This window comes from Musca domestica, unplaced genomic scaffold (assembly GCF_030504385.1).
Source record: "Musca domestica strain aabys unplaced genomic scaffold, Musca_domestica.polishedcontigs.V.1.1 24, whole genome shotgun sequence".
NCBI lineage: Eukaryota > Metazoa > Arthropoda > Insecta > Diptera > Muscidae > Musca > Musca domestica.
In genome coordinates this window covers 5,520,281-5,533,096 of record NW_026712272.1, presented here as the reverse complement: position 1 = coordinate 5,533,096, position 12,816 = coordinate 5,520,281, and the positions used below count along the sequence as shown (strand labels likewise).

At 36.3% G+C, this 12,816-nt stretch overlaps 1 protein-coding gene across 1 annotated transcript; it reads right to left on the bottom strand.

The window, feature by feature from the left end:
• Window positions 1-1,043: 1,043 nt before the first annotated feature.
• On the bottom strand, window positions 1,044-6,510 carry LOC101900148 (opsin Rh1-like). Its single transcript, XM_005182938.2, has 6 exons — window positions 6,347-6,510; window positions 4,524-4,596; window positions 3,972-4,462; window positions 1,700-1,847; window positions 1,363-1,640; window positions 1,044-1,288 (listed from the first exon to the last, which is right to left on the bottom strand). Exons 1-6 carry the CDS (start codon window positions 6,508-6,510, stop codon window positions 1,168-1,170), a joined length of 1,275 nt encoding a protein of 424 aa, XP_005182995.1. The 3' UTR covers window positions 1,044-1,167.
• Window positions 6,511-12,816: the final 6,306 nt, after the last annotated feature.

The window sequence follows — 12,816 nt, the reverse complement described above, 5'->3', positions numbered from 1 at the left end:
TATAGAAAACTTCGTGGAGACCAAGATTTTCTATAGAAAACTTCGTGAAAACCAATATTTTCTTTAGAAAACTTCGTGGAAACCAAAATTTTCTATAGAAAACCAGATATAGATTTTCTATAGAAAACTTCGGGGAGACCAAGATTTTCTATAGAAAACTTCTTGAAGACCAAGATTTTCTATAGAAAACTTCGTGAAGACCAAGATTTTCTATAGAAAACTTCGTGAAGGCCAAGATTTTCTATAGAAAACTTCGGGGAGACCCAGATTTTCCATAGAAAACTTCGTGGAGACCAAGATTTTCTATAGAAAACTTCGGGGAGACCAAGATTTTCCATAGAAAACTTCGGGGAGACCAAGATTTTCCATAGAAAACTTCGGAGAGACCAAGATTTTCCATAGAAAACTTCGTGAAGACCAAGATTTTCTATAGAAAACTTCGTGAAGACCAATATTTGCTTTAAAAAACTTAGTAGAAACCAAAATTTTCTATAGAAAACTAAATCTAGATTTTATAGACCAAGATTTTCTATAGAAAACTTCGGGAAGACCAAGATTTTCCATAGAAAACTAAGTGGAGACTTAGATTTTCTTTAGAAAAATTCATGGAGACCAATATTTTCTATTAAAAATTTGTTGGAGATCAAGATTTTCTTTAGAAAACTTGAAGACCAAGACTTTTACATGGAAAATTTGTTGAAAGACAATTTCTCTGCTAAAGAAAAAAAATTGTAAAACACATTTGTTTTCTATAAACTTAAGTAAAATGTGTAATGAAATCTCCTCGATTCTTCTCTTAAATAGACTCTGATTTTTCTATTGAAAATCTATTGGAGACTTATGTTTCATTAAAAATCTGGTGAAGATTTATTGGAAATCTCAATTTTCTAGAAAATTAAGAGTAGATTTTTTTTTTGTCGATAGAATGGAAGAATTTATGCAGGAAGGAAGGATAGGGAGGAAAAGAAAATCTGTGGACAATTCGCTTAATTTAATAAAAAGTAATATTATTTTTTATATTTTTATTTTTCATTATTTTTTCATTTTTGATAAGTCTTTACTGACATTGCATATTAAAACAAAATAACAGGATATTATAAAAAATAGGAGTAAATCCATTCCAGTCTGTGCCATCATCGAGGTCCATATAAATTTCGCTCAATTCTTCTATGCGATCTTTTCAATTGTGGTAGTCTGTGAGGCGACATCATTTGTTTTGTTATCCTCTACTCTGCCAAACACACAACAGGGAAATTGTTCCTTCAGAGCGGTGCGATATCTAGGATGACTGGAAAAACATGAAAGTAAAATCATTTTTAAAACATTTTATTGGAATAAAAATTCCAGTCCCTCCCTGCTTACCATATGCCATAAACAATGGAATTATAGCATGCCGCCGATTTGGCAAAACATGCGCCCCAAATGGTGTTCAAAGGAGTTAGACCCTCATATTTTAACAGACCCAGAGTGTTGATAACCTGATACGGAGTCCAGGCTACAAACCACAAAGATATTGTAACCAAAGCCACCATGGCCAATTTACCGTCTGCAGATTTCTCAGCATCCTCAGAGGAGAAGAGGCACTTGACATGCAATTTCTTGGCCTGCTCGCGCATTGCTTTCTTATGGGCCAACACAGCCTGGAATTTGAAAAGAAAAAACATTTTTTATGGAAATTGTTCTCATGGGTTGGACTTACCTTTATAATATGCCAATAGAAATAGCAGATCAGGAGCAATGGAAGGTAGTAGACAAAGGCTGTGTAGCACATCAAATAGCTGCGTGAATTCCACGAGCGATCCAGGTAATCAATGCCACAGGAAGTTAAATTGCCCTCAGGAACATACCTAAGAAAAAGAAATTCGATAGATTGGAAGGCAATTTTTTTTATAGAAAACTTAAGCTTTCTATTGAAAACTTGGTGGACACCTAGTTTTTCTATAGAAAACTTGGTGGACACCTAGTTTTTCTATAGAAAACTTGGTGGACACCTAGTTTTTCTATAGAAAACTTGGTGGACACCTAGTTTTTCTATAGAAAACTTGGTGGACACCTAGTTTTTCTATAGAAAACTTGGTGAATACCTAGTTTTTCTATGGAAATCTTCGAGACACCTAGATTTTCTATAGAAAACTTTGTGGACACCCAGATTTTCTATAGGAAACTTCGGGGAAACCCAGATTTTCTATAGAAAACTTGGCTTAAACTGACCTCAAGTTTTCTATAGAAAACTTGGCGGAGACCTTGGGTTTCTATCGAAAAAATGGGTGTAGAGCTAGCTTTTCTATCAAATACTGGGTGTAGACCCAGCTTTTCTATCGAAAACTAGGAAGAGTCCTAGGTCTTCTATTGAAAACTGGGTGGACACCTAGTTTTTCTATAGAAAACTTGGTGGACACCTAGTTTTTCTATAGAAAACTTGGTGGACACCTAGTTTTTCTATAGAAAACTTGGTGGACACCTAGTTTTTCTATAGAAAACTTGGTGGACACCTAGTTTTTCTATAGAAAACTTGGTGGACACCTAGTTTTTCTATAGAAAACTTGGTGGACACCTAGTTTTTCTATAGAAAACTTGGTGGACACCTAGTTTTTCTATAGAAAACTTGGTGGACACCTAGTTTTTCTATAGAAAACTTGGTGAATACCTAGTTTTTCTATGGAAATCTTCGAGACACCTAGATTTTCTATAGAAAACTTTGTGGACACCCAGATTTTCTATAGGAAACTTCGGGGAAACCCAGATTTTCTATAGAAAACTTGGCTTAAACTGACCTCAAGATTTCTATAGAAAACTTGGCGGAGACCTTGGGTTTCTATCGAAAAAATGGGTGTAGAGCTAGCTTTTCTATCAAATACTGGGTGTAGACCCAGCTTTTCTATCGAAAACTAGGAAGAGTCCTAGGTCTTCTATTGAAAACTGGGTGGACACCTAGTTTTTCTATAGAAAACTTGGTGGACACCTAGTTTTTTCTATAGAAAACTTGGTGGACACCTAGTTTTTTCTATAGAAAACTTGGTGGACACCTAGTTTTTTCTATAGAAAACTTGGTGGACACCTAGTTTTTTCTATAGAAAACTTGGTGGACACCTAGTTTTTTCTATAGAAAACTTGGTGGACACCTAGTTTTTTCTATAGAAAACTTGGTGGACACCTAGTTTTTCTATAGAAAACTTGGTGGACACCTAGTTTTTTCTATAGAAAACTTGGTGGACACCTAGTTTTTTCTATAGAAAACTTGGTGGACACCTAGTTTTTTCTATAGAAAATTTGGTGGACACCTAGTTTTTTCTATAGAAAACTTGGTGGACACCTAGTTTTTTCTATAGAAAACTTGGTGGACACCTAGTTTTTTCTATAGAAAACTTGGTGGACACCTAGTTTTTTCTATAGAAAACTTGGTGGACACCTAGTTTTTTCTATAGAAAACTTGGTGGACACCTAGTTTTTTCTATAGAAAACTTGGTGGACACCTAGTTTTTTCTATAGAAAACTTGGTGGACATCTAGTTTTTTCTATAGAAAACTTGGTGGACACCTAGTTTTTTCTATAGAAAACTTGGTGGACACCCAGTTTTTTCTATAGAAAACTTGGTGGACACCTAGTTTTTTCTATAGAAAACATGGTGGACACCTAGTTTTTTCTATAGAAAACTTGGTGGACACCTAGTTTTTTCTATAGAAAAATTGGTGGACACGTAGTTTTTTCTATAGAAAACTTGGTGGACACCTAGTTTTTTCTATAGAAAACTTGGTGGACACCTAGTTTTTTCTATAGAAAACTTGGTGGACCCCTAGTGTTTCTATAGAAAACTTCTATAGATTTTCTATAGAAAACTTGGTGGAAACCTAGATTTTCTATAGAAAACTTGGTGGTCACCTAAATTTTCTATAGAAAACTTGGTGGATACCTAGATTTTCTATAGAAAACTTGGTGGATACCTAGATCAATAGAAAGCTTGGTGGACTCACCTACTCCATCCGAAAACGGGTGCTAAAGTCCATGCAGCCGCCATAGTCCATATAAGGAAAATCTCCAATATGGCCAACTGAATTGTCATCGGCCGAACCGTCATACCTCGAACAATCACATTATAACGATCCATCGCTATCATACACATTGACCATATCGAAATGCAGCCAAACGCAGAACCCAGCCCAGCATAAACGTCACACATCATGGGACCCAATATCCATGTACGATAATACAAATTTATACCCATCATGGGAGTGTTCAACAGCATCATTCCAAAATCGGAAAGGGCCAAATTTATGATCAACAAATTTGCTGGGGTTCGCAGAGCTCGAGATGAGGAGAAAATAAAAATCACAACACCATTGCCGCACCACGAGACAATGCCTATAATCAACATATATAAAGTCAACAGGTTATACCACTCCCGATCCATGGGTGGAAATTGATTCCAATAGGGATTAATGAGATGAGCCATATCGGGGGTTGCCTGGAAGAAAGCAGAAATAACTTTCAGTATGGGGTAAATTGCACAGCCTTAGTTCACTTACATTGTCCGTTACGGAAAAGTTAACGTAAGTTGTTATTGCCGGTCCGAATGGAGTGCCAGAAAACGTTTCAAGACTACAAGAAGTGGAATTTTCATTATTTAAATATACTTTAGTTTTAATTTCAATCTACCTTTCCATTTTATTTAAATTGTAACCAGCGACACGTTGGTATCTTTCAATTTATTGTAGGCGAGTTAGACCTGAAACTATCTCTCTGAACAGCCACAAGTTTTATAGACTTTCCGTTAAATAATGTTTGACAAAATGTTTGTTGTCTTTTTATGAAAATTGAATTATGTTTGTTTAGGCTTCCAACCTCATCACACTTCGATGACTTTGAAATGCAACATAAACAAAATTATGCTGGCGAAGGGATGTCGAATGAGATTTTCCAGTCATTATCAGGAATGCAAGTTTTTGTTAAATAAAAATGTGGAGGATATGTTTTTCATAGAAAAAATGTGGAAGACAAGTTTTCCCATAGAAAAACCAGTTTTCCCACAAAAAAGAAGTATTTCTATTGGGCTAGTTTTTTCACAGGAAGAACTGGGCCGAAGTCAAGTTTTTTTTTTTCAAAAAAAAAAAAAAAAAGATGAGGAAGACAAATTTTATTCTATAGAAAAAAAGGTGGAGACCAAGATTTTCTATTAAAAGATTTCGGTGGAGACCAAGATTTTCTATTAGAAAATTTTGGTGGAGACGACGATTTTTTTCTTCTAACTGAGTATGTCACCGGGAAGTCGTTAGCATTGCCAGTATGTAGTCTTTGGCTCTTTCTTTGTTATACTGTCGACTGTTGTACAAATGATGTTCTATCTGGCTCATATACCGCTGTGGCAAGAAAAATCGCTCAGCTTCGGATTTGAATTCTGGCCAGGATTTTATGTCCTCTCGTTTAACCTGATACTACTTCAACGCAGTTCCCTCCAAAATGGTGAGTAAAGACGGCAGAAGACGATCAAGTGGGATGGAATGGCATTCCGCTAACTCCTCGAACCGTTCAAGAAATTCGACGAGATCAGTACCACCAGAGTATCTAAACAACCATTGGTGGATTATATTCATTACTTCTAAATCTGACATACACATCTGTTGGACTGGTTTTGGGAATTCAATGGTGGTATGGGTCTGAAATTCGAGTGCCGAGGATTTTACCTCTTTTTCCAGTTCTCGTAGTAGGTTCTCGGCTAAAACTTGTGTTCGTTTTTCCCGTAAGTGTTTGCTCAGCTGCCTTTGAAGGTGGTCGACAGTACAGGGTTGCCCATATTCGACGGACCCATCTGGCAACGCCATAACTTTTGACAGAGATGTCACATCGCTTAATGACATACCGCGTTTGAAGCGTCAGTCCAAGCAGATTTTTATCATGAACCAATACACGCCACGCGAGCGCTCTAAAGTAGTTGAAATTTACAAGAAGTCAATTGTGAAAACTCAACGTGCTTTTAAATCAATAAAAAATGTGAGAAGTGCGCCTTCTAAGAACACCATTAAGCGTTTATACGAAAAATTTTAGACTGGTAAGGCTCTTTCTAATCCGAAGAGGCCATATAAAAGTCAACCAAGGCGATCGGCCGAGAATATCGCTGCCGTACGAGCCAGTGTTGAGGGTTCCCAAGAACATCCCAAAAACGCCGTTCTCAGCAGTTGGGCATGGCTCGGTCCACTTTACAACGGATTATTCGCATTGATTTGCATTTGTTCCCGTACAAAATTCAATTGACGCAAAGAATGTTGCCTGCGGACAAGCCTCGTCGATTGGAATGGGCCCAAAGGTCCGTCGAATATGAACAATCCGTATATCCTTTGGTCACAATTCCTACCTTTCCACAGTGCTCCACCAATTGCTCTCGTCGCGACAGAGGGATTTGGGACTCAAGGAATCCTCTATATCCGATTCTCCAAACATGTTCCTCATTGGCTCAACAAATCTTCGCTCTGATTTGCCGCATTTTGTTTCTTCGTCGGGTCCCTGCTCGGGCGCCATTTATGACGTGGAATTTCCCAGAGGCTGAGGTATGCTCAGTCGTTGCCAAGGTCGGCTTAAGGACCCACAAATCTTAAATAAGAAAACGGTTAATTAGGCTTCAATTCTTTATTTGCTATATTAGTATGAGTGGCATATGTGTGGTAGATTCGTATGGTGGGGTACACGGCTTTGGTAAAGAAATTTAGTTTGATGTAACTGGATCGGCTTCGGTGCGGTCGGATGATTTTAGGTTCGTGGGCGAACGGATATCCTCTTAGTTCGGGGTAGGCGGAACGGCTAAGTGCTTGTCAACTCGTTTGCGTTCGGACACCTGAAAATAAATTATATGGATAGCGGATTGGGTGATGACAGCGAACTAATCGCAGGGAGCGAATGAATGGCAGGAAGCCAACGAACGAGTCGCCGGCAGCGAACGGATCGCTGGAAGCGAACGAATCGCAGGAAACGAACGGACGGCGGGCTGAAGGCCAGGGTTCGATGTTCACGGATACGGCTGCGGCCAATGCAACACGTTTTTTCGTTTATCGTCCTACGTCAGCAATCTACGCCCTTCGGAAACAAAAGCGTAACTTCTTAACCGCCCAACTGCACAACGTCATCGAGAATTATTTACCTTTGCTGCTACCAGAAAAGTTTGGTTGTAGAAATTTTGGTTGGAAAACGGAAATGTAGCGGTCACGTTACAAAAATTTTGGTAGAGACCCATATTTTCTATTAGAAAATTTGGGTAGAGACCAAGATTTTCTCTTCGAAAATTTGGTAGAGATCAACATTTTCTATTAGAAAATTTGGTGGAGACCAAGATTTTCTCTTCAAAAATTTGGTGTTCCATAGAAAACCTGGTGGACATTTTTATAGGCATTGAGGACCTTTTGAAGGTTTTCTAATATTCATTCTAACGTTGGGAGCCATCTTTTGGATCCCATGAAAACAAATCATCATTTAGGATGAGTAAATGCTACAGAATATTGACAAATGTAAAACTACATTTAAGTAGTGTGCTTATGGGGATGTTGGGAATTCACCACGATTTATCACGGCAAATTCTATTGGGGATGTTGATTTGGGTAAATTCACCACGGTGAATTTTAATGGGGATGTTGTCTTGGGAATTGTACCACGGCAAATTCTATTGGGGATGTTGATTAGGGTAAATTCTCCACGGTGAAATATATTGGGGATGTTGTCTTGGGAATTGTACCACGGCAAATTCTATTGGGGATGTTGATTGGGGGAAATTCAGCACGGTGAAATATATTGGGGATGTTGTCTTTTGAAATGTACCACGGTGAAATATATTGGGGATGTTGTCTTTTGAAATGTACCACGGTGAATTATATTGGGGATGTTGTCGTTTGAATTGTACCACGGCAAATTATATTGGGGATGTTGTCTTTTGAATTGTACCACGTCAAATTTTATTGGGGCTGTTGGCGTTGGCGTTGCTAGTTTTAATATGAACTACTAGATGGCGCTAAGTTTAGCGCAGACACAATCCAAAACTGTGTATGGGATGGTGAAATTTCAAGTTTTAATATTCACCACTAGCAGAGACACCCTCCGAAAAAAAAAATGTATTATGATCATATCGAGTGGGGCTAAAGAGATTCAACATGTGAGAAGTGAATATAGCAGAAACACATCTGAAAGAGGTAAGTATCGAAGAAAATCATTTTATCTAGATGGCTCTCAGAATGCTTTTACATAGTCAACATGCTGATTACTGCAGTCAAATGTGCTTATTAATTTATTTGAAAACATATATTTCAAGAAATCGACTTCAATAAATGTGATATATTATAGAAGAGTTTCAATTGACAAATATGCTGCAATTATTGATATTTCAGGGGTTTTAATTTCAGCATAGATGAAAATATAAATGAAAATATAGACAAAGAAATGACATCGAAAAATTCCGGAATAATCAAGTGAAATTCTTGAAAAACGATAACGAAGTCGAGTGGGTTGAACACGAAAATCAGCATGTTGGCTATGCAAAACATGATGAGATAAAAAGACAAAACTAACTTTTCGTTGTACTTGTTTTAATTTGTCTATAATTTTAGCGACTCAAAAATGTTCAGTTATTCCCATCGAAACGATATAGGCGACATCTAACGGTGAGTTCTATCTATACTATCCATAAATTATGTTGTAGCATAGACACACTCCAAAACTATTGAAATATGATCATATCAAATGGGATTAGAGAGATCCACCATATGAGAAGTGAATATAGCAGAGACAAATTTGGTTAGTATCATAGTCAACAAGAAGATGTGTGTTCTATTATTTTGTCCAGATGGCTCTCCAGTCATTTCCCTCGAAACGATATAGGCGACATCTAACCACCAATTAATGTTGTAGCATATACACACTAAAAAAATGCTGCTGTAGCCAATCAAAGCAAATTCTTCTTGTGTGGACAGGCATTTTGGTACATTATATCGATCGCTTTTTGATAGTTTTGTCGATGAAGAATTTGTTTACATTATGTAGCAATTTGAGAGAATTGAAACTGAAAGAGTTTCATGACAAACCCTGCATCAATTCGGTATTGAAGATTGAAGGGATTTGAAGAAGGAAACACCATTGTTTACATTAACTAACAATTGGATTTCTGTGAAATGGATATGAGAATTTGGGGGGAAGCGTTGTTGCAGAGTTTCATGACAAATTCTGCTTCAATCATAGAATTTCTATTTGTTTACAAAATGTAGTCAATAATGTATTGATTGGATTGGAAGAAATTTCAGTACTCAACAAGTCACAGATTAATAAGCATCGTTTCTTAATATTTTTAAAAAAGTTTTTATAATGTCTCAAAAAATTTGTTGGTCATGCAGCCTTTATTTCAAGGAAAAAAGTGAATTTGTGAAACATATGAAAAAGCATTGTATGTTTTGTGATGTTTTATGTGAAAGTGTAAACGATTTAGAATTGCACTTAGAGAACCATCATGGAGATGAGCATGTAATAAAACAAAATCGGGATCAACAACAAGAAAAACTAAAGCAGCAGCATGAAAATAAATCAGCTGTGAAGGTGGAAAAGTTTTGTGGTGATTGTGATAAAATTGTGAATAATATACGATCACACGTTCGTAGCGAAGAACATCGATCCACCGTGAGAAAAAATCTGGATTCTGACATAAAAATTGTTAAAAGTGCATTTAACAAAAATATACTCAGCTATGAGATACAAAACAATAAAGACATTTTGTACCCGATCGATTTTCTTAATGCTTCAAAAGAATTAATAATTAAAACCTTAAAAAATGAGTTAAACGGTAAAACGCTCATAAAATTTAATATGGAACTCCAAGGACTATATGTGAAACCAAACAATGAAAAAGATGGACCTTCAACTTCCAAAGAGTTAACTATTGAAAATATATTTAATCATATTTCAAAAACAACGCTATTAACCCTGGGAGATGATTTGGAAGAGGTTGTTTTCAACCACTGTGTGGAAATTATAGCAAAATCAGAAGAGTTCCAAGAAAGAGGCTCTAATTGGGCCCTGGAGAAACTTTTAAAACTTGACATAAATGTGTTGAGAGCCAACTTAACCCGTGGCTCACATTATATTCCAACTCCGAAATCATTAAGCAACAAGAAGGGTGCGTGCCTTAACATCAAAAACTATGATGACTTTTGTTTCAAGTGGTGTATGGTTGTTGCATTGGGAGAAACTGCATATGGAGATCCGAGTATAACCTCTTCATATAACATCGACATACACCAAGATGTCATTATTCTGCAGTCTGGAATATCGCTAAATTTCGAACAATTAAATTTCCCATTGGGTCTTAAATATATAAAAAAATTTGAAATGAACAACCCGGAGATTAGCGTAAATGTTTTCGGTTATGAAAACAAGTCGGTCGTTGGTCCATATTACTTAACAAAGGAGACGAAAAGCAATCACATTAATTTAATATTGCTGCACAATGAAGAACATTTCCATTACATTTTGGTTATGGATATGTCTTGGTAATTAAAAAAAAAAAAAAACTTATCAATCAAAACCATATTCTAATAATCATGTATTTGTTCTTTTTTTTTCAGTCTTATGCGGTCTCAATTCACAAGTCATAAGGAGAAAGCTTATTTTTGTTATGGATGTCTACAATGTTTCCACGATGAAAATAAATGTATGACTCACAAAAAGCAGTGTGGAAACGTAGTCTGTACTCTGCCAAACAAAAAGGAGGCTGTATTGAAGTTCATCAATCACAAGAAAAAGGAAAAGGTGCCTTTCGTAATTTATGCTGACTCCGAGAGCATACTGGAAGACGTGCCGGAAGATGAGAACAATGGGGCGAGTAAAAAAACGGAAAAGGTAAAGAAGCATATTCCATGTGCTTTTAGTTATTTTATTAAATGTAGTTTTAATGAAAATTTAAATAAGTTATTTATATATAGTGGTCCCGACGCAGCAAATGTTTTTCTGAAAGAACTAATTCAGGATTGTAAATTTTTGTATGATAGTTACCTAACCAAAACGAAACCTATGAATACTCTAACACCCGAAGAAGAGACAGCCTTTCTTAGGGATATAAATTGTCGTATATGTGGCGATATTTTAGGTAACGATAGGGTGAAAGATCATTGTCACTTAACGGGGCAATATCGAGGTGCGGTACATAACCATTGCAATCTGCAATATCATCTACCTAAATTTATTCCAATATATTTCCACAATTTTTCTTCGTACGACTGTCACCTCTTCTTTAAAGAGTTAGTTGAATTTGGAGGTGAAATAAGAGTCATACCTCAAAACAAAGAAAAATATATTTCAATGTCTTATTTCATTAATATGGATAACGAGTCAACCGACTCTAGTTCTTTAAAAAGTACAGTTGTTGTAGGAGAAGAAGAAGATTCGAGTGAGGAAGATGATGAGGAATTCCAGCAAGAAGAGGAAAGTGAGGGCAAAAAAGTGAAAAAAAAGAAAATGAATAGATTAGAGCATCGTTTCTTAGATAGTTTTCGATTTATGCCTACTAGTTTGGATAAATTAGCAAGGAATTTATCTCGAGATTCTTTTGTTGCTGTCAGATCTCATTTTCCTGATGATGAAGCATTCGAACTTATGACTAGGAAAGGAGTATTTCCCTACGAATATATTTCATCATTTGAAAAATTGAAGGAGAAACAACTTCCCCCTATAGACCAATTTTATAATAAGTTGACAGATACTGAATGCTCGTCAGACGATTATAGGCATGCAACAAATGTTTGGTCACATTTTCGATGTCAAACTATGCAAGACTACATGGATTTGTACTTAAAAGCTGATGTCTTGCTTTTAGCAGACGTATTTGAAAATTTCAGGAGCTTATGTATGCGAATTCACGAACTGGACCCTTGTCAATATCTCACAGCACCATCTCTATCTTGGGATGCAATGCTACTATGTACTAAAGTCGAACTTGAGCTACTCAGAGATATAGACATGTACAATTTCTGCAAAAATGGTATTCGGGGAGGGCTTACTCAGTGCTCAAACAGACACTCGGTAGCAAATAATGAAGATGCTCCCAATTATAATAGTGCCAAACCAGAGGTAAATATCTATTATTTGGATGTAAATAATTTATATGGTACAGTTATGACTGAGTGTCTCCCTGAAAAAGATTTTAGATGGGTGGAGGGTTATGAAATGGAGAAATTCAATGATCCAGCTGTAATATTATCTATTCCTGACAACGCTCCTACTGGTTTTATTTTAGAGGTTGATATTGAATATCCACCGCACCTTCACGACAAACATAACGATTTACCTTTTTTGGCGGAGAAAAAGTGTGTTGAGGGCTCAAAAACTGAAAAACTTATTGCAGATTTTACTGACAAAACATCATACACCATACACTACAAATTACTTAAGCAATCTCTGAAACATGGACTAATTCTTAAGAAAGTCCATAGAGTTTTGGCTTTCACACAAAGCGCTTGGTTAGCTCCTTACATACTGAAGAATAATGAACATAGGGAAAAGGCTGAAAATGCCTTTGAAAAAGATTTTTTTAAATTATTGAATAACTCTTCATTCGGTAAGACAATGGAGAATATCGACAAAAGAAAAACTGTGAAAATTGTGACAATGTGGGTAGATGAGGCAAACCAAAGAAGAAGGAATGTTGCTAGTAAATTAATCTCGAAGCCAAATTTTCACAGCCTTTCGATATTCTCCGAAAATATGGTTGCTATTCAAATTAGGAATGTCAGAGTAAAATATGATAGACCATTGTACTTAGGGTTCTGCATATTAGATTTATCAAAGTGGGTGATGTATGAT

Coding starts and splice junctions, on each gene's coding strand:
- LOC101900148 (XM_005182938.2), bottom strand. CDS start 6,510: ATGGCGCCCGAGCAGGGACCCGACGAAGAAACAAAATGCGGCAAATCA. Junction 4,597..6,346: donor TGGTGGAGCACTGTGGAAAG/GTAGGAATTGTG, acceptor CACTTCTTGTAG/TCTTGAAACGTTTTCTGGCA. Junction 1,641..1,699: donor TCTATTGGCATATTATAAAG/GTAAGTCCAACC, acceptor TTCAAATTCCAG/GCTGTGTTGGCCCATAAGAA.